The 19,881-nt window shown below is 40.1% G+C and overlaps 1 protein-coding gene across 6 annotated transcripts in view; it reads right to left on the bottom strand.

The window, feature by feature from the left end:
• The window catches only part of CPVL (carboxypeptidase vitellogenic like), a 127,853-nt gene that overhangs the window by 29,649 nt on the left and 78,323 nt on the right, over nucleotides 1-19,881 (bottom strand). For 4 of the 6 annotated variants that reach the window (XM_061414253.1, XM_061414257.1, XM_061414258.1 and 1 more), the window contains 2 exons: nucleotides 18,721-18,819; nucleotides 16,456-16,629 (listed from right to left, as the gene is read on the bottom strand). In XM_061414253.1, coding sequence (XP_061270237.1) covers nucleotides 16,456-16,629; nucleotides 18,721-18,819 — 273 coding nt within the window. Of the gene's footprint in view, nucleotides 1-11,402; nucleotides 13,289-16,455; nucleotides 16,630-18,720; nucleotides 18,820-19,881 lie in introns of those variants that run through there. The other 2 variants (XM_061414255.1, XM_061414254.1) reach the window with 2 other exon arrangements.

Below are 19,881 nucleotides of genomic sequence, written 5' to 3'. Positions count from 1 at the left end.
GGATGAGCATGTGACCTAAGCCAGGACCCTCAAATGCTCTTTCCCTAGACTTTGGATTGTCAGTAGTGACACAAGGGTCCCTGATGAGTCTGTCCATTAATTTTGCTACCTTGAGTCCCAGAATTTTTCCCGGCCCCTATCTTTTCTCATGCCAGTTCTTCGGTTTGTCCATGAATTCTGTGACATATCCTGTCTACTGATCAGTTCCTTTCGTGCTTCAAGTAACCAGAGCTGCTGCTGTTGCTAAAAGCATGAAATCCAAACTCACATATCATTGGACCTGTGCCTCACATGCCACAGCATGAAGTGACTGGGGGGTCCCTGAGCACATGGCTCACCCTCCATGAGTTGTGGTTCCCTTTTCTGGACATACAGATGTCAGACCTACATCTTACTGCAGTGAGAATTAATGAGAAAATGTGAACAGGGTTCTAAGCACAGCACAGGACACAAATTGGGGGAGTTAGGTAAATAGAGTCCTCCTCCTTTCCAACTAGGTTGATAATGTGATAATGACTGGGAAGACTGACTCAAAAAAACACTTCTTCTAAAACAAACCTTCAGATTATTCAGATGGTCTTTCTGTGTCTAATACTTGTTGCCAATTTCACTCTTTCTGACAAAGGCCGACAGTAGAAGGGAACCCAGGCAGGGTAAATCTGAACTCTACGAACTCAAATGCATGAAATAACATGCCTTTCAAGACTAATTTTACACACATTGGGCATGGTGTCTCAGCAGTCTTTTCTTGATAGTCAGAGCCATAAGTCTATAAATTACCCTTTGAAAGGAATCTTTAATTTTATAGCATGGGATTCAAGATCCCAAGGAATTTCCCCATACTTGAAAAGCTAGAAAAGTACGGTTAAGATTATAGCTTTTAATGGGACATTTTGGAATAATATTAATAGAATGCTCTCATTCTTCTTACCATGCCGCAGGAACTGTGTTAAGCATTTTACATCCGTGATTTCACAATATCCCTCAAAGGCAGGTCTTATTTATCCATTTTAGGAACAAAGGGACAGAGGTGTAGGGAAGTGAGCCAACTGGTGACATGGATCAAGTTCAGATCTGCCTGAATGCAAACTGTGTGCTCCTAAGCCCTCTTCCACCCTGCCTTAGTCACTACCACCACCCCTGCTCAGAGGACACAGAACACGTAGTCTGTTCTTTATTTGTAATTACACATGCAAGGAGCACACTTACATGTAAGCGTGACTCTTTGGAATGAAGGATACATGTTTAGAATAAGAGCACAGGCCCTGTGGCTGGGTATGAACTGAGCTCTGTCACTTACTTGCAAGATTATCTTGATATTAAGTTACTTAGCCTGTCTAGAGCTCAGTTTCCTCATTTGTAAAATGGATAGAAGAGAAACATCTATGAGGGAAGGTCATTGGGAGAATTACATAACACAATGCATGTAAAGCTGTCCATATCCTAGGCAGATAGTAAGTGTTCAGTTAATACTGGCTATTATTATCATCATCACATTAGAATAATTCAACATAGCTATTCAAATAACTTCATTATTTCCAAGTGAGATGTTGCCTGTGAATTAAAATTGTGATTTAGGATGTAAGTAAGAGTTAGAATAACTCCTAGGATGTGGGAGTTCTAACATAACTGCACGAAATCATCAATTTGATGAAACAAACATTAGGGGCTTATAAAAGTTATTATGACACCTGCAGAAAGGAGCCTTGAGCTCCAGACCTGGCTCAGCTTCCCAAAGCCTGGGCTACTGAGTGACCCTGGAGATGTCATCTATCCATTCTGAGCCTTAGTTTTTGTATTCTGTGAAATGGAATATCCTAGTTCTTGGGAGGACCAAATGGGATACAAGATGTAAAAATATCCTGTAACCTGAAAAGCAAGGTTTCATTCATGTTTTTGTTAATTTATATCAAGAATACTCTGAAAAATAAACTTCCATAGTGGAGTGCAAAAGTTTTAAATTGGCTGCCAGGGGCCTGTATTTAGCTTGCAGACATATCCATCCAGCCCACAGGGTGTTGTTGTTGTTTTTGCAATTAGATGCTGGCATTTAAATACTGGGAGACCGGACCACACTGGCCCATATTTCCACCTGGCTACTAGGGGCAAAGGTTGGGCAGTAGTTGTCCCCCTAAGACACAGTCCTCCCCCTTCCTGAGTGTCTCCCTCCATCCCCAACAGAGGTGCAAGAGCAGCTGTCATTTATTCAATGCTTATGCTACTGTTGTTCTTAGAAGAGAAAAAAATATTCCTCTGTATCCATGTCTCTGTCATAGATAGAAAAGAAAGATCAGTATGTCACAGTCCAACACTACTCATTTATTTTATTTCCTTCCTGGATCCATAGGCAGCTAAGTTTCACTTCCATCTGAAATGGAAGGGAAGTGGGCTTTGGTCTGAGTTAGAGAAAGGAGTGTGTGCTCATTTATACATGGCAAGTATTTGCTTAATCTGCTCCCATGAAATTTCTATTTAGTCTGGTGGCTCAACTGGGAAAGAATCTGCCTGCAGTGTGAGAGACCTGGTTTCGATCCCTGGGTTGAGAAGATCCCCTGGAGAAGGGAACGGCTACCCACTCCAGTATTCTCGCCTGGAATTCCATGGACTGTGTAGTCCAAAGGATCACAAAGAATCAGACACGACTGAGCGCTTGACTTTGACTTTCACGGAGAGCCAAAGGATTGGGCACCAAGAGAATAGACATGAAAAGATGTGCCTCCTGTCCTCCTAATAACCCTAGATTTTAAAAAACTTTTCAAAAGAGTGAATAATCAGAGGAAGAAAAGCAGGTTACTCTTTCATTCTCTAAGTTTTCCTTAAAAAGAGGAGTTAAAAAAGTCAGTTTCACTTTAATCTTTCTCAAATCTACTCATTTTAATATTCCAAAGCATAAACTTTTCAGGTTCTGCACGTACATAAGTCATTAGTTTCTTCGTAATTTAACTTCTCTCAGCAAGAAAACCTCCCTCTAGGAAAAATCCAGTGAACACAATCAATGATGATTAATCCTTATTTTACTTAGTAAATGCTTCTGAAGGATAAATATTTTCCAGGCAGACATAAAACAACCAACTGTGTCAACTATAGATATCTACAGACCGGTTTACTTGCTGACTCATCTAAGAAGAACTCACAGCCTCTAAACTCAGATTTTGACTTTAATTTAAGTTGGTGGGAGGAGCACATGACACTCAAAGGAGAAAAAAGATACCTGTGCTTTTAATGGTTCCTATGCAACCAAACTTGGAGGAGGCAATGGCAACCCACTCCAGGACTCTTGCCTGGAGAATCCCTTGGACAGAGGAGCCTGGAGGGCTACAGTCCATGGGGTTGCACAGAGTCGGACATGACTAAAGCAACTTAGCATGCGTATAACCGAACACTTGAAAGAAGGGGTTTGGGGCAGAAATGTATATAAATGTGCATTTTGTTATATTTTCACTGTCACCCATATTAAAGCTTCAGATTGAAAATAAATCACACAAGGGCCACTTTCTGATCTAAACTTTAACCGTTTTTAAAAATCCAAACCGAAACACATGTATTGATGACAAACCATACAAAGCATTTCTCTTTATTTCCCCAATTACTCCTCTACTTATTAGGAAAATTACAGAAATGCCACAGGAGGAGGCTTCAGTCTCTTGGTACAACAGGAAAGCAAACCGAGCTTTTGCGAGAAGGCTGGATTTTTGTTGTTACATTTTTAGACGAAAGATTTATGCTTATATTTTGGCCCATTTACAATCCACCATAATACTTTGCAGACAAAGTTATGCTCTTTTCCCAATGATCCAGTGACCTTAATCTCTAACATTTTGTGGTTTCCTGTTTGGGGAAATGATTGAACAGCAGCCTAAGCTATTCCAAACTGCACAGCATTCCCAGTTGGCTGCTATCTGTCTTAGTTTTGAATGTTCTCCTGTTCACTAATAAAAAAAAAAGATTTTTTTAAAAAATAAACTTTCCTTACAGATGCTAAATCAATGAAACTCCTACAAAGCAGCCCTCCACACTTCCTCTTCTGGCTGCTTTACTTATCATTCTTCTATTACAAACCCCAACATACCGGGGAGTTCTTTCTGCCTGGAGCAATTAGCATGACCCACCTACAGTAACTTTCTCCTGAATAGCTGAGAATTAATTTCACTAATATCCAACTCAACCCAGGGCAATTCCCAAGGGTTTCTCAAAAGCTCAGCTGCAAAAGAAAAACAATCTCAGCTATGGAGTATAATATTTAGCAATGTTCGCCACTGGAGGCCGACTTGTCATCCTTCCAGGGACAACGCCTGGGCCCCAGTCGCCCATTGTTTTCACTCCGGGGCCTCTGAGGTCCTGGTGACTTCGCGGAGATATAGTGCTGCAATACTCTGGAAGCCAGAGTCCCCAGAGCCCGCCTGGAGGAGACTTGACAGAAAAATAATGCAACCATTGAATGAAACAGCAGTCATTTATGCAACCAAGTCGTTCTTCAAATGAGACAAATTTGGCTTCCAGGTTTAAGGAAGACAAAGAAAGAAAGAGAGAGAAAAAACGAGTTTGGAAAAAACACTCTTAGAGTGTTCCTGCCGTTCTCCTACCAGTTGGTTCTGCCAAGATGAGTGAAGAATGAAAGTGGGGCAGGGAGCTTGAGTGAGTGTCCCGCAATAACACAAATAAAATGTCTTTCTGTCAAAGAAAGTTATTTCTGCTTTCTTGCAACTTTTGATGTTGTTTAGTTGCTAAGTTGTGTCAGAATTTGTGACCCCATGGACTGCAGCCCATCAGGCTTCTCAGTCCTTCACTATCTCCCGAAGTTTGCTCAAACTCATGTTCATTGAGTCAGTGATGCCATCCAACAATCTCATTCTCTGTCACCCCCTTCTCCTCCTGCCCTCAATCTTGCCCAGCATCAGGGTCTTTTCTAGTGAGTTGGCTCTTTGCATTAGGTGGCCAAAGTATTGGAGTTTCAGCTTCAGCATCAGTTTCTTAGATGAATATTCAGGGTTGATTTCCTTTAGGATTGACAGGTTTGATCTCCTTGCAGTCCAGGGGATTCTCAGCAGTCTTCTCCAGCACCACAATTCAAAAGCATCATTTCTCTGGCGCTCAGCCTTCTTTATGGTCCAATTCTCACATCCGTAGATGACTACTGGAAAAACCAGTAGTTTTGACTATATGGACTTTTGTTGGCAAAATGACGTCTCTGCTTTTTAACATGCTTTCTAGGTTGTCACAGCTTGCCTTCCAAGGAGCAAGTATCTTTTAATTTCATGTAACTTAACTTGAAATGAAATTAACTTGCAACTTCACTCTAAATACTTTAGTTGCTTTTAGAATGGAACAATAAGTAAAGCCAACTTGAAAATAATCCACTAAGCCATTACTCCAATCCAGGGATCTGAGAAAAATGTTTAACTACCCAGAACATCACACTTACAATGACCTTTAATAATGTCCAGAATATTTTTGTCTCATTTGAAGAGTCCTGGGGGCCCACTCCAGGGAGCCTTTTGCTCAGCTTGTTTCAGGGTCTGTTCTCATACCCCTTTCTGATCCCCCCACCTCTGACATCACCTCTCACCTATTGTTATTGGTCGTGTTATGCTCAGTCATGTCCGATTCTGCGTGACCCCTTGGACTGTAGCCCACCAGGCTCCTCTGTCCATGGAATTTTCCAGGCAAGAACACTGGAGTGAGTTGCCATTTCCTCTTCCAGGAGATCTTCCTGACCCAGGGATTGAATCTGTGTCTCCGGCATTGGCAGGCGGAAGCACTTTTAGTTCCAGCAGAAATAGACAGGAGCTGCAGGAAAACCTCTTGCCATCAGTCCCTGTGCCAGCTCCCTGTTCCCTGACGTTATCATTATCACTCAATGTGGACTGCTGAGATGCTGAAGAAACAGATGTGAATATGCAGAGTGAACAGAGCACAAGGTGAGGAAAATCAAGACAAAGGCAGTCAAGGGCTCCTGCTCAGAGCAATTTTTTGAAAGCTTGGTTGAAGGTCCTTCTGGCTTTCATTCAGTCATGTCGTTCCGCACAGGAATGCTGTGCTGAAGCACTGTTTACCTGACAACATTAGAAGCTGCTCACACTCATAATAAGCAAGGAGATGGCATAAGCTGCCCCATGACAAGGGCATGGTTAGATCACTTCTACAATGCAGGGCAGGCAAATTCAGTGGTGAAAAGCCTGTGGGAAAAGCCCTAGAGGTTGCGATTGCAGCTTCCTCAGGTGGTGGGAAGTATGCAAATGCTGCTTTCCCTACTGGACCAAAAGGCCAAGGCCAACAGCCACTGGATTAAGTTACTCACATTTACAGGGAAGGAGAGGAAGCAGCAGTCAGAATACTGCACCTGGAGTCAGATTTTGTGGCAAATGGACTTAAATGATGATGACTATGATTAGAAAAACCAAAACCCAAATCCAAATCCTGGCTTTGCACTCTGGCTCTATCACATCTAATGTGACTATCACAGAGATAAATAAGTGCCCTAGTGCCAATCCATCTACTAAACATAAATAATGCTTAGTTTTAAATTTCCTTTAAAAAATATTAATGTACACTTTTCCCTCCCATGACCCAGGGAATGGTGGTGGGCACACACTGCTTTGAAGACAACTGGTGTCCAGTGGTCCAATCGGTTGGGATGTGTTACCATCACATCCCTAAGCATCTTCTGTTTTACCAAGACACAAGGAGTAAAGACTGAGAAGCTACTGCAGCACGGTGACTTCTACTGCACAAGAAGGAGTCCTCACTGTATCCAGAAAGCAATACTCCTCTCGCTCTTTCCATATTCATCTTTTCAAAGTAAAGTCAACTGATGTAATTGCTTGTGTTTCATAACAACTGAATTTCACAGCATCTGGATTCAAATGTGCATTTCTAAGCTTGCTGATTTTTAGGTCCTTGGAATCTACATAACCAATGGTATCAGCATTTAATATCTTTCTTCTCTTACCACCCTCACTCTGCTGTATTTAGATGGCTCAAGATTAAATTCCACTTTAATGTTGCCATAAATCACAAATGTACCTTCTAATGTTTTCAGCATGAGGTACCTTTGAATGCAACAAAATAAAACCTTGGCAAAATTATGAGTGTATTAAAAAGCAGAGACATCACTTTGCTGACAAAGATCCATATAGTCAAAGCGATGGGTTTTCCAGTAGTCAAGTACAGATATGACCATAAAGAAGCTGGACCATAAAGAAGGCTGAGCACTGAAGAACTGATGCCTTTGAATTATGGTGCTGGAGAAGACTCTTGAGACTCCCTTGGACTGCAGAGAGATCAAACCAGTCAATCCTAAAAGAAATCATCCAGGAATATTCATTGGAGGGACTGATGCTAAAGCTCCAATATTCTGGCCACCTGATGCAAAGAGCTGATTCGTTGGAAAAGACCCTGATGCTGGGAAAGATTGAGGGCAGGAGGAGAAGGGGGTGACAGAGGATGAGGTGGTTGGATGGCATCACTGACTCAATGGACATGAGTGTGAGCAAACTCTGGGAGATGGTGAAGGACAGGGAAACTTGGCATGCTACAGTCCATGGGGTTGCAAAGAGTCAGACCCGACTGAGTGAATGAACAACAACAAAATGATGACATGCTCACCAAGCAAATCAACTTAAAATATGCCAATTCACACAGTAGAATTATCAAATGTCTTAAAAAATAAGTAAGAGTAAATAAAAATATATGCTGGTTGTTATTTGCATATTTCATCCCAACATTAATTTAAAGGACAAACAATTAAAGGTGTTTGGCACTAGCATGGCAATTTGGGATGAAGTCAAAGTCTGTTTAATAATTTATGGGTAATAAAAGAAAAAATAATGTATGGGTATTCTTTTCCCCTTTATTCACTGAAATGCTTAAAAATCAAAGAGGCCTAGAAAAAGCATGCCTCATTAAATAAAAAAACTTAATGCTACTCTTGACTTGAATTATAACTAAAATAGGTGAAAGTAATTTGTGAGGAACTCTGCAGTAGAACTGATTTTCAAATGCACACTTTTTATTTGCCTGCCAAGTGATCATTCCTTATCAATAGTACGATTACATAAGGCAAGTCAGGATTAGCTTCCCTCTCCTCTACTATGCTTCTCTAAGAATTATTCCCTCCTCACAGAAGTCTTTCACAGAATGGTACTGGCATTCTCCTTAAGGTTTTCAAAGGGTTTGGAAGAAAAGTGATCACATGAGATGTCATCATAGTGTAACAAAAGCTCAGAATCCAATGTAGCTGCTGAAGAATCAGGCCCGTTTAAGTGTTAAAATTTTATTGGTATGCTAGACATTTATCAAATCTAGTTTCCTGGCAATATTATCATAGACATTTTGCCATCAGAAAATGTTATTAAGGAAAATGCCACAAGCAATTAGAATGACTGCTAAAACGAGTTAGATTACTAGAAATATTTACCTTTCAAAGTCCTGAGTCACATCCATTAGCCAGGAATTGCCCATTTCTAAACGAAGATCTTTTGATAGCCTAGGATAAGTAAATAAAACTCTAACGACCTGGGTGTTAAGATTTCAGTCTGGTGGTAAAGCTGAGAAACTCTAAGATTCTGAATTCTGAAGATGCAATTAGTTGAAACTTAATGAGCTGCAGAATGATAAGTGACAGGGAAATGTAACTTTATATTTACAATTTCCTGACTAGATGAACTTTTAAACACAGCAAACTAAGCCCTACCCAAGGGCAATTTAACCTTTAAAAGCAAAAGCATATGGAGGTATTGGCCTTTGGAGATGGTCCTTCTTAAAACTGCAGTGACCTTGCAGACAATTCAGCAACAACGGCAACCTCAATCCAAGGGCAATGTTTTGCTGTGGATACAAATGGCCTCTATGTATATAGCTGTAGCTCCCGTTTTTTTGAAATAATAGTTTCATACAGGAAATATACCACACACACTCATACACAATCACATTCTCCCTCTCTCTCTCATGTACTCTTTAGTCTTTGAAAAGAGTATATTTTTACACAGGCAAGAACTGTAGCCAAACAGAAAAAGGAGGTTGAAAACATATTCAGAATCTTTAGCAAGAATCTTCATAAGAAAAATGTGTAACCTCTTTATCAGAAAGTACTAAGGAGGACCAGGGGACTTCTACAAAGAGCAAGGGAGTTAAAGCCAATAGCTTTTACAGGATATGGGCTATATTTCCTAGACTTTGGAGATGCCCTAATCTATCTATCTCACCCGACTCCAGTACTCTTGCCTGGAAAATCCCATGGACGGAGGAGCCTTGTAGATGGCAGTCCATGGGGTAGCACAGAGTCAGACACGACTGAGCGACTTCACTTTCACTTTTCACTTTCATGCATTGGAGAAGGAAATGGCAACCCACTCCAGTGTTCTTGCCTGGAGAATCCCAGGGATGGGGGAGCCTGGTGGGCTGCCGTCTATGGGGTCACACAGAGTCAGACATGACTGAAGTGACTTAGCAGCAGCAGCAATCTATCTATCTATCCACCTAGTTATTCATTTCCCCACTGCATTTTATTACTTTGAAAATCAGGATACAACTTACTTACAATCAGTGTATAAATGAGAATTACTCCTAAAGCATAAGGAATTTGGGGGGAATGTGACAAAAATGTTCTAAAATTAAATAGTGATGATGGCTGCAAAAATTTGTGAATATTTAAAAAACCATAAATTTGAATTCTGTAGTATGTGAAATATATTTTCAATAAAGTTGTTAAAGAAATAGTATAAAGAAGTCCTGCAGATTCTTTATGTAGCCTTCAAAATATTAACATTTTAAATAACCATCATATAATCATCAAAACTAGAAAATTAACATTGACATAATACTATTTTCTTGCTACAAATTTTATTTTAAAAATTTTCAGTTGTTCCTTAATATACTTTTTCTGGTCCTGGATGCAATAAAAAGCACATGTTATATATATATAGTTGTAAAGTCTCCTTAATCCCTCAGTCTTTGTGTGTGTATGTGTGTGTGTGTTTCTTTCATAACCTTTTGACAAGCATTAGCCAGTTACTTTGTGGCTAAATTTGTCCCCTGATTTGAGTTTGTCTGCTGTTGTCTCATGATCAAATTCATGCTGTGCATTCTTTTTTAAAATTTTTATTTATCTATTTATGGTTGTGGTGGGTCTTTGTTGCTGTGAGCAGCTTTTCTCTAGTTGCGGTGAGAGGAGGCTACTCTCTAATCGCGGTGCTCGGGCTTCTCATCTGGGTGGCTTCTCTTGTGGAGCATATGCTTTAGGCACAAGGGCTTCAGTGGTTGTGGCAGGGGAACTTAGTAGTTGTAGCCACCAGGGTTTATCATGCAGCCTCAGTAGTTGTGGTACACAGGCTTGCTTTCTGCAGGGCATGTGGAATCTTCCCTGACCTGGAATCGAACCCATGTCTCCTGCATTGACAGGTGGATTCTTAACCACTGGACCACCAGGAAGTCTCCTGCTATACACTTTTGGCAATGCACATTAGCATTGTTGTGTCCTCAGTATAATACATCAGGAGACACATAATGTAGATTTGTCCCATCACCAGGAATTCCCAGGTGGCTCAGCAGTAAAGAATCTGCCTGCCAATGTGGAAGACTTGAGTTCGATCCCTGGGTCAAGAAGATACCCTGGAGTATGAAATGGCAACCCACTCCAATATTCTTGCCTGAAAAATCCCATGGGCAGAGAAGTCTGGTGGGCTACAGTCCATGGGGTTGCAAAGAGCTGGACACAACTGAGCAACAGCACGTATACATTCATGTGCCAGGTTTCTCCACTATAAAGTGACTATTTTCCTCATAGTGGTTTTGATTTGCATTTCTCTGATAATGAGTGATGTTGAGCATCTTTTCATGCATTTGTTAGCCATCTGTATGTCTTCTTTGGAGAAATGTCTATTTAGTTCTTTGGCCCATTTTTTGATTGGGTCATTTATTTTTCTGGAATTGAGCTGTAGGAGTTGCTTGTATATTTTTGAGATTAGTTGTTTGTCAGTTGCTTCATTTGCTATTATTTTCTCCCATTCTGAAGGCTATCTTTTCACCTTGCTTATAATTTCCTTTGTTGTGCAGAAGCTTTTAAGTTTAATTAGGTCCCATTTGTTTATTTTTGCTTTTATTTCCAATATTCTGGGAGGTGGATCATAGAGGATCCTGCTGTGATGTATGTCGGAGAGTGTTTTGCCTATGTTCTCCTCTAGGAGTTTTATAGTTTCTGGTCTTACGTTTAGATCTTTAATCCATTTTGAGTTTATTTTTGTGTATGGTGTTAGAAAGTGTTGAAAGAGACACGTGTACCCCAATGTTCATCGCAGCAGTGTTTATAATAGCCAGGACATGGAAGCAACCTAGATGTCCATCAGCAGATGAATGGATAAAGAAAGCTGTGGTACATATACACAATGGAGTATTCTTCAGCCATTAAAAAGAATACATTTGAATCAGTTCTAATGAGGTGGATGAAACTGGAGCCTATTATACAGAATGAAGTAAGCCAGAAAGAAAAACACCAATACAGTGTACTAACGCACATATATGGAATTTAGAAAGATGGTAACAATAACCCTGTATACGAGACAGCAAAAGAGACACTGATGTATAGAACAGTCTTTTGGACTCTGTGGGAGAGGGAGAGGGTGGGATGATTTGGGAGAATGGCATTGAAACATGTATAATATCATATATGAAACGAGTCGCCAGTCCAGGTTCGATGCACGATACTGGATGCTTGGGGCTGGTGACTGGGACGACCCAGAGGTATGGTATGGGGAGGGAGGAGGGAGGAGGGTTCAGGATGGGGAACACGTGTATACCTGTGGCAGATTCATTTCGATATGTGGCAAAACCAGTACAATATTGTAAAGTTAAAAAATAAAATAAAAATTAAAAAAAAATAATAAAGTTACTATTTTCCCTTTCATCATAAACATTTTGAAAGGGGATACTTTGAGATCAGGTAAATATTCTGATTCTCATCATACTTTCACTAACTGATGTTAGTATCCACTGTTGATTCTTTCCTGAAACAATTATTACTATACTATTTGTCAAATAATAATTTTTTATTCCATTATTTCTTATACTTTTATTAATTGGATTTTCCTCCTTTTCATTTTTTATTTGTTTGCATCACTATAACCCTGATTTTAAAGAGAATGCATATTAAGGTTTATAGACCAGAATAATGCTTATTAGTAGGTTTTTTCTTTAAATTGGAGGAATGTTGTATTGGTTTCTGCTGTACAACAAGTGAATCAGCCATAAGTTTACCTGTATTCCCTCCCTCTTGGGCCTCCCTTCCAATCCTCCATCCCACCACTCTAGTCGTCACACAGCACCAGGCTGAGCTCCCTGTGTTATACAGCAACTTATCACTAGCTATCTATTTTACACATGTAGGTTTTTATTAGGTCAAAAAAGTCTCATAGTATGGGAGGCTAAATACTGCTCTGCTAAAACATATCTAGTCCTAATCGTTGGAACCAGTGAATGTCACCTTATACAGTGTTAATTAATTAAAAAATAAATATTTTGCAGATTTGATTAACTTAAGCATCTTAAGATAGGGAGATTATCCAGGAGGTCGCTAAATGCAGCCTCATGAATATTTCTAGGAGGAAGCCAATAGGATGTTTGATCACAGAAGAGAAGGCGATGTGAGCACAGAGGGAGATGTTAGAATCATATGCCCACAAGCCAAGGAACGCCAACAGCCACCAGAAGCCAGAATGGATTGTCCCATTAGAGTCATCCTACTGACACCTTGCTTTCAGCCCAGTGAGAGTAGCTTCGTATTTCTAACCTCTAGATTTTGAGAAAATAAATTTCTGTAGTTTACACCATCAAGATTGTGGTAATTCATTACAGCAAGCGTAGGAATCTAATATAGATATCACCATTCCTAGTTTGCTAAAAACTTTCATCCTGGGACTTTCCTAATGGCCAGTGGCTAAGACTTCATGCTCCCAACGTAGGGGTCCAGAGTTCCATTCCTGGTTCAGTTCAGTTCAGTTCAGTTCAGTTTGGTTGCTCACTCGTGCCCAAGTCTTTGTGACCCCATGGGCTGCAGCACACCAGGCTTCCTCATCCATCGCCAACTCGCAGAGTTTACTCAAACTCATGTCTATTGATGAGTGATGCCATCCAACCATCTCATCCTCTGTCATCCTCTTCTCCTCCCGCCTACAATCTTTCCCAGCATCAGGGTCTTTTCAGATGAGTCAGTTCTTCGCATCAGGTGGCCAAAGTATTGGAGTTTCAGCTACAGCATCAGTTCCTGGTTAGGGAACTAAGATCCCACATGCAGCAACTAAGACAAGGTACATCCAAATAAATAAATGAATAAATTAAAAAATTTTTTAACTTTTATCCTAAATGGGTTTTGATTTTGTCAAATTCAGTTTTTGCATCTATTAAGATGAATGTTTTTTATTTTTTCAATGTTTTAGGTGATATATTACATGATGAAACTTCTAATGCAAAAATGTTCTTGCATTTATGAGATCAGCTCAACCTGATATTTGTTATTCACTGGTGGATTACATTGTGTTACTCCTAGTAAGATTTATATTTAACCATGATCTGATTTAATCATCAGTAACTCCAATAGTCCAACAGATTATTTCTCCTTTTAGTTGTCTTAGGAACTGCTAATATGATATTTCAAATTTACCATACAAATATCTAAAATTACTGAAAAGAGAATGACTTTAAGTACACATCCCAAGTAGGTCATCACAAGAAAAGGGTTATGTCTTCACACAGTCTACACAGAAACTGATGTGCTACAAAGAGTTCTATAAGTTTCCAGAAACCAATGAAGGTCTTCCTCAGCCCATCAGAGAATACTCCACATTGGCTAAAATGAATCAAGTACTAGAAAAAGACTTCCATGTTCTTATGAATAGAAACATGTGCACTATTTTCTATGACAAATTAGTACTGAGTCTTACATAAATATATCCTCGAGGGTACTAATGTTTTAAGCCAGCCTAGGTTGTTCTGATTCCACTGCACACACACTGAGGTTCACCACCATGAACAGACAAGCCAAAGATAATCACTACCCTGTGGCCTATGCCAGCTCTAGCCATGAATATGCAGTCTGTTCCAGCAGCAGCCGCTTTCTGGTCTGCACTCAGACTGACTGCATACTTTGTTCTCTTTCTTTCTGGACATATGATTTACCTGCATCACAAATCTATTCTCTTTTTCTGCAACTGAGAGTTTGAAAGTTTAGAAAATATTCTGATTTCATTGGGATTCATATTGGCAGGCTTAGGATCCATAGGAAACAGAGACAGATATGTTTAAATATCAAAACGCAGGCTCAACTTTAATCAGCATATTCTTCTTCATCAATCAAGTGGACACTATATGGTGATAAGCCAGTATCAAAAGAGCTTTACATCATCAAGTGAACTATATGCCCCATGCTATCCTCACTTAGTTGAGAAAGGAATCATATCTAGTTAAATTTACAGAGTGAGAAAATCTATCTTCCAAGGGCACAAAAAATATACATGGGAACTTCTTTTTCCACTCTCTACTCAAGAAAATCATTGTGCATTCCTTAATGTTATAGCCAACTGTTTTCATCTTGAAGACATAAATGCTAAGTAATCTATACAGAAACTGATGTGGGTTTCTTTTTGGTTTAATAAATTTGTGGGTAATAAATATATGCTGAATTATGAACAAGTTTAATAGATATATTTTTGACATAGCACTAGTTTAAAGAACTGATTTTTCAATCATCCATTTATTCATTTATGCATTATTGATGTATGCTTGAGGCTGGTGCTACAACTGACAGCCCATAATGGTAGTATGTGTGCTAAGCATGCTCCCAACGGTAGAGGCCACATGGTCAGAGAGTTCAGAGAAGAGGACAACCAGCAGAGCACTGGGAAGTTGCTCAGAGAAGGCTCCAAGCAGGCAAGCACTAAGGACCACTCACTACATTTCCTCAACAGAATCAAAGATAAGAGTGGTTGAAAGAGAAGGAAAAGGCAAAGAAATGCACAAGGTAACTTTCTCTCTGTCTCATCTAGTTAGACTCTTTCTTGCCTAGAAAGTATTTTGTCAAGTTCTCCAGATTTATAATGGGTTTGTAGAGTCTGCATACCATTGACCTTAGATTATTAGGAATAAAAGTTGTATGTCCAGGGACTGGACTGAAACTTTTTGTACTACAGGCAGGACCAGAAAATAGGTCTTTTAGGTTGGACATATTCTGAATTACAATCTAGTAAGGTTGCATTAGGCCAAGGACTCCCTGGACAGTACTAAGGGTTGTACACTGAACAGTCCCAACATAGACATTGCTGAAATGCGTATTCCTTATGTCATAAAATGGCAGAAGTCTGGTTCAAATAAAAGCAGTGTATCAGGACAATTTTTTAGATAGATAGAAATAAAGTACTTGAGTACAGATTACCATTTGTCTAATTCACGTGTTGGTATACTGGCTGCCATGGTTTTTTTTTTTTTTTCATCCCAATCCTTACTCTTGCCACTGCCAGGAAACAGAGAAAAAGTAGATCACCTCTGGTGGTGATCTTCTCTGTCATTAGCATACTTACCCTGCCGGGCTGTTCCCAAACCATGCCTAGGACCAATGCTAACAGTCCTAGAAGATCAGAGGAGGAGGTGAGAAGAGAAGGAAAGGGCAAAGAAATGCACAAGGTAACTTTCTCTCTGTCACCTGCTCGTGGAGACCTTCCCCCACGGTGAGAGTTCTAGGGGTCATAGCTCCTTTGCTTGAACCTCTGGTACCTTCAGCATCGAGTCAGGCAGAACATCTCAGTCAGATACTACAGTGCTCGACTCTACACGCCTCAAAACAGGGACCTTGTCTGAACGTGAGTCTGAGTGAACTCTGGGAGTTGGTGATGGACAGGGAGGCCTGGCGTGCTGCGATTCATGAGGTCACAAAGAGTTGGACACGACTGAGGACTGAACTGAACTGAACTGTCTCATTCATCACTTCAACCTGACAGCCTAGTACAACATTTGGCTTGAAGTAGACACTGAAGAAACTGTGGCTGAGTGATCTGAATGAATGTAATTATCAAGCAAAAAGCATTTTTGGAATAACCAGTTGATTTCATTTAGCCCTGACTTCATTGGCATTAATAATATAAAGCCAATAATAGGGGAAAATTGGCTTACACTAGGCGAGTCATCTTCCTGGCTCTGTTATCCCTCTTTTCTCAAGAAATGATGAGAGGTGGCATGTGCCAAAGAGAATTTCATTTTTAGGAACTAGTAAGGGAAAGTGATTTAATTAAAAGGAAAAAAAAAGAACTTTTAATTCAAAGAAATCAAACAATGCAGTGGTTGTTATTTACATTTGTAAAATATCAGAAGAGTAAAAAATGGTAGGAGTTGACTTACGAGTAAAAGAAGATCACTTCTACTCTGGGTAATCTGAAAAGTTCCTAAAATAGATAGCAACTAAAGTAGCCCTCTTACCTTGTAATTATTCATGATTTCAGTTAACCATGGTTTCACTGACTTGACTGTATCTTCTCGCAAGTACTTTTCAACTTTGGCTCCATCACTAAAAGTCTGGTTTCCCACGTGGATGGCTTGTCTCACGTGGGGGAGGGACAAAAATTTCCCGTAGTAACCTTGATCCTCAGGCTCCTGGCAGAAGGGGCATCAAAAAGACATTAGGAAATACAACTGGGTGGGAACACCATGCTGGGGAACACTTCACATTTTTCCTAACATATATCACAATGAAGGTTCCCTGGTGGCTCGGGTGGTAGAGAATCCACCTGTAATGCAGGAGACTGGGTTTGATCACTGGGTCAGGAAGATCCCCTGGAGAAGGGAATGGCTACACACTCCAGTATTCTTGCCTGGAGAATTCCATGGAAAGAAGAACTTGATGGGCTATAATCTATGGGGTCACAAAAAGTCAAACACAATGGAGCAACTGAGTGACTAACATTTTCTTTTCCATACCACAATGAACAAGATGTGACATGACTATTAACTGGTCTTCATCCCAAACATTTTGACTTGGGGGTTTTGAGGAGATTTAGCTCAGAGGTTAAAGCGTCTGCCTGCAATGCAGGAGACCTGGGTTCGATCCCTGGGTTGGGAAAATCCCCTGGAGAAGGAAATGGCAACCCTCTCCAGTATTATTGCCTGGAGAATCCCATGGACAGAGGAGCCTGGTGGGCTACAGTCCAGGGGGTCACAAAGAGTTGGACATGACTGTGCGACTTCACTTCACTTCAAATTTTATCCAAAAAGTCTGGATGATCTGATACTCTCAGAGCCAATATCCAATTTGCAAATGCTGGATTTTCCTTTTTGTAACTAATATTTGGCCATCTGTGACTCCAATTAAAAACCCCCTTCATGACAAAGATAGATAGGGAAGATGAAGAGGTGAGATTATCAAAGACAATTTGCTCCTTGTTGGAGGCTCTTGGGAAAGAAGGTGAAATGGACCACAAGGAGCCAGGGAGGTGATGTGGTAGATTAAAAGATGAGGATTTCTTTTTTGTGTTCTGCTGTTTATTAAAAACACACACACAAAATAAATACTCTGCTGCTGCTGCTAAGTCACGTTAGTCGTGTCCGACTCTGTGCGACCCCATAGACGGCAGCCCATCAGGCTCCTCTGTCCCTGGGATTCCATAATTTAAGAGGAAAAACATATCAAGTGTAAAAATAGATGATACTTTATGAAGGACATAAATCAAAAGAAAACTTGTCCAAGAGCCTTATTTTTTAAAACCATTGCATAAAAGTCTCTGTAAGATTCATTAAGCTAAAAGGAAAAAAAGGACTAAATGCTGTTTTTTTTTTCAAAAAGTTATGAAATAATTAAAAAACTGTTAAAGTTTGAAATCAACAATTTTGTGAATCATCAATATTTTTTGCTAACTGTGAATACATTACTTTTGAAGAAAAAAATAGAGTTACAAATTTTGCTTCTTTCTTGCCTAGCAAATGTTTTTCTCTTGGTCAAATCTAAGTCCAAAACCCCAGCATTGGCAAATTCCATTGAAATTAGCTTTATATATTATATACGAAATAGTTCATAAATAAGGCAATTTTAAAAACAGAATGCATAGTCATATACCCTAGACTTGGATTACACAATTTCAAATCTCCACTCTGGATCCCTTTGTCTTATTCGATTAAAGCTATGCAATAGACATCAACTTTGGCATACTTCTATGAAAGAAACTACTTGAATACTTTGAGAATATTCCAAAGGGCTTAAAGTGAGGGCCATACTAAATGCATTAAAAATCTTAAGTTAAAAGTAAGACAAAGCAAATATTTTCATAAAGGCTTTGGCAGTTTGGGTTATCCAAGCTGTCTTAAGTACAGAACAAATAATGTGGGCATTTTCAAGAAACTCACTACAAGCCTGGAGCTCTGGGGCTTGATACCCAGAGTTGCAATCCTGGCCATTCTTCTTCACAAAAGAACTTCTGTATAACAAGCTCTACTGGGGGGGAAATTGTGTTAATCAGAGATTTTTCTTTTTGAGTTATCCGGAATATCACACATTCTCAATGGTCAGATTATACAGTATACAACATTGGCAAGGTAAAAGATCCTATAGATTAGTAGACCAAATAATGCAATATAGTTTGGACATGTTTTTCTAGTGTAAAGTCAGCTATAATATTTCCCAGTTCTGAGGAAGTTTGGTTTTGCCAAAAGTTTTAAGCAAACACTATTATGGTTTTTAAATGTTGTCATTACCGTGCACAGTAAAAGATTGTAGTAATTAGAACATCCTGTAACATTCTGGAAGTAAGAAGGTTCGCTTATTAAGCCGCCGTCTAGTAGTCGGTCCAGTAACTAGGTTGGGAGAGAGGAGATTGAGGAAAACATCAGGGTAGGTAAATAAGTACAAGCATTTGTTTTTCATTTATTCAGTAACTGTGTCATTCTCACATTGCTTCATTCAACAGTCATTCACCACACATGTTCTCTGTGCTATAGACACTGTCCGAGCATTGGGGAAACAGTGGCAAACAAGACAGATAAAAAATGCTTATATTCCAGAAAGAACATTAAACAAGCATTAATAGGTAAAACATGCAGCGTACTAGAGAGTAGTGAGGGCAAAGGAGAAAACTAACAAGGAGAAGGGGAAGAGGAAGTGTCATGGGTGTGTGAGGGCATGTGTGTGTGCCTGGTGCTGGGTGGAGGGGACACTGCAGAGAGGAGGAACAGGTCTCACTGAAGAGATGGCATTGAAGTAAAGACCTGTTGCAGGGAAGAAGCAAGGCATGCAGATACCTAGGAAAAGAACACTCTAAGGAGAGAAAGCAGCAGGCCCAAAGGCCCCAACTGCAAGAGTTGTGGGGAAGGGTTATCATAATATGACCACTGACCACTCTTCCAGGTACAAGGAGGCAGAAGACATACTTCCAGGTGCTTGAAACTGGTGGAAGTAAGCTTTGGACTGCTGGCATTGAAATCCCAGTCATCAACCGGGAGTGAGAGCAATTGGCACATCGTGTGTTTTTCTCAGGTCATGTGGAGCTGCACAATGGCAGGCATGAAGTGGTGGAGAGGGGCATTTAGCCAGGACTGCGGTTTGGCCAAAGGAGTTGGAGGACATGCAAAGGGGGCACAGGTTGAGAATATGTGGGACTGAGCTTGGGTTTACATTGGGTTAAGACCTGCAGGAGTGGGGGGCCGTGAAGGAGCAGTAGCATCCGTGGATCAAAAGACAATGCAGTTGTAGGGTGACAGCTCACAGTGGTATGTTTGGAGAAGTGAGCTGGGAGGACCAGAGGTGGCAGGTGGTGGAAGAGTTTGAATCTGCTGCATCTGAGATTATGAAGTGATTGCCAGCATTTTTTTGCAGGTGGAAAAGGGAATGAGCAGCTAAGGTAAAGAGAACAAGATAAC

This window comes from Bos javanicus, chromosome 4 (genome assembly GCF_032452875.1).
Source record: "Bos javanicus breed banteng chromosome 4, ARS-OSU_banteng_1.0, whole genome shotgun sequence".
Lineage (NCBI taxonomy): Eukaryota > Metazoa > Chordata > Mammalia > Artiodactyla > Bovidae > Bos > Bos javanicus.
The sequence above is the reverse complement of the archived record's forward strand: the minus strand, read 5'-3'. Positions and strand labels throughout refer to the sequence as shown.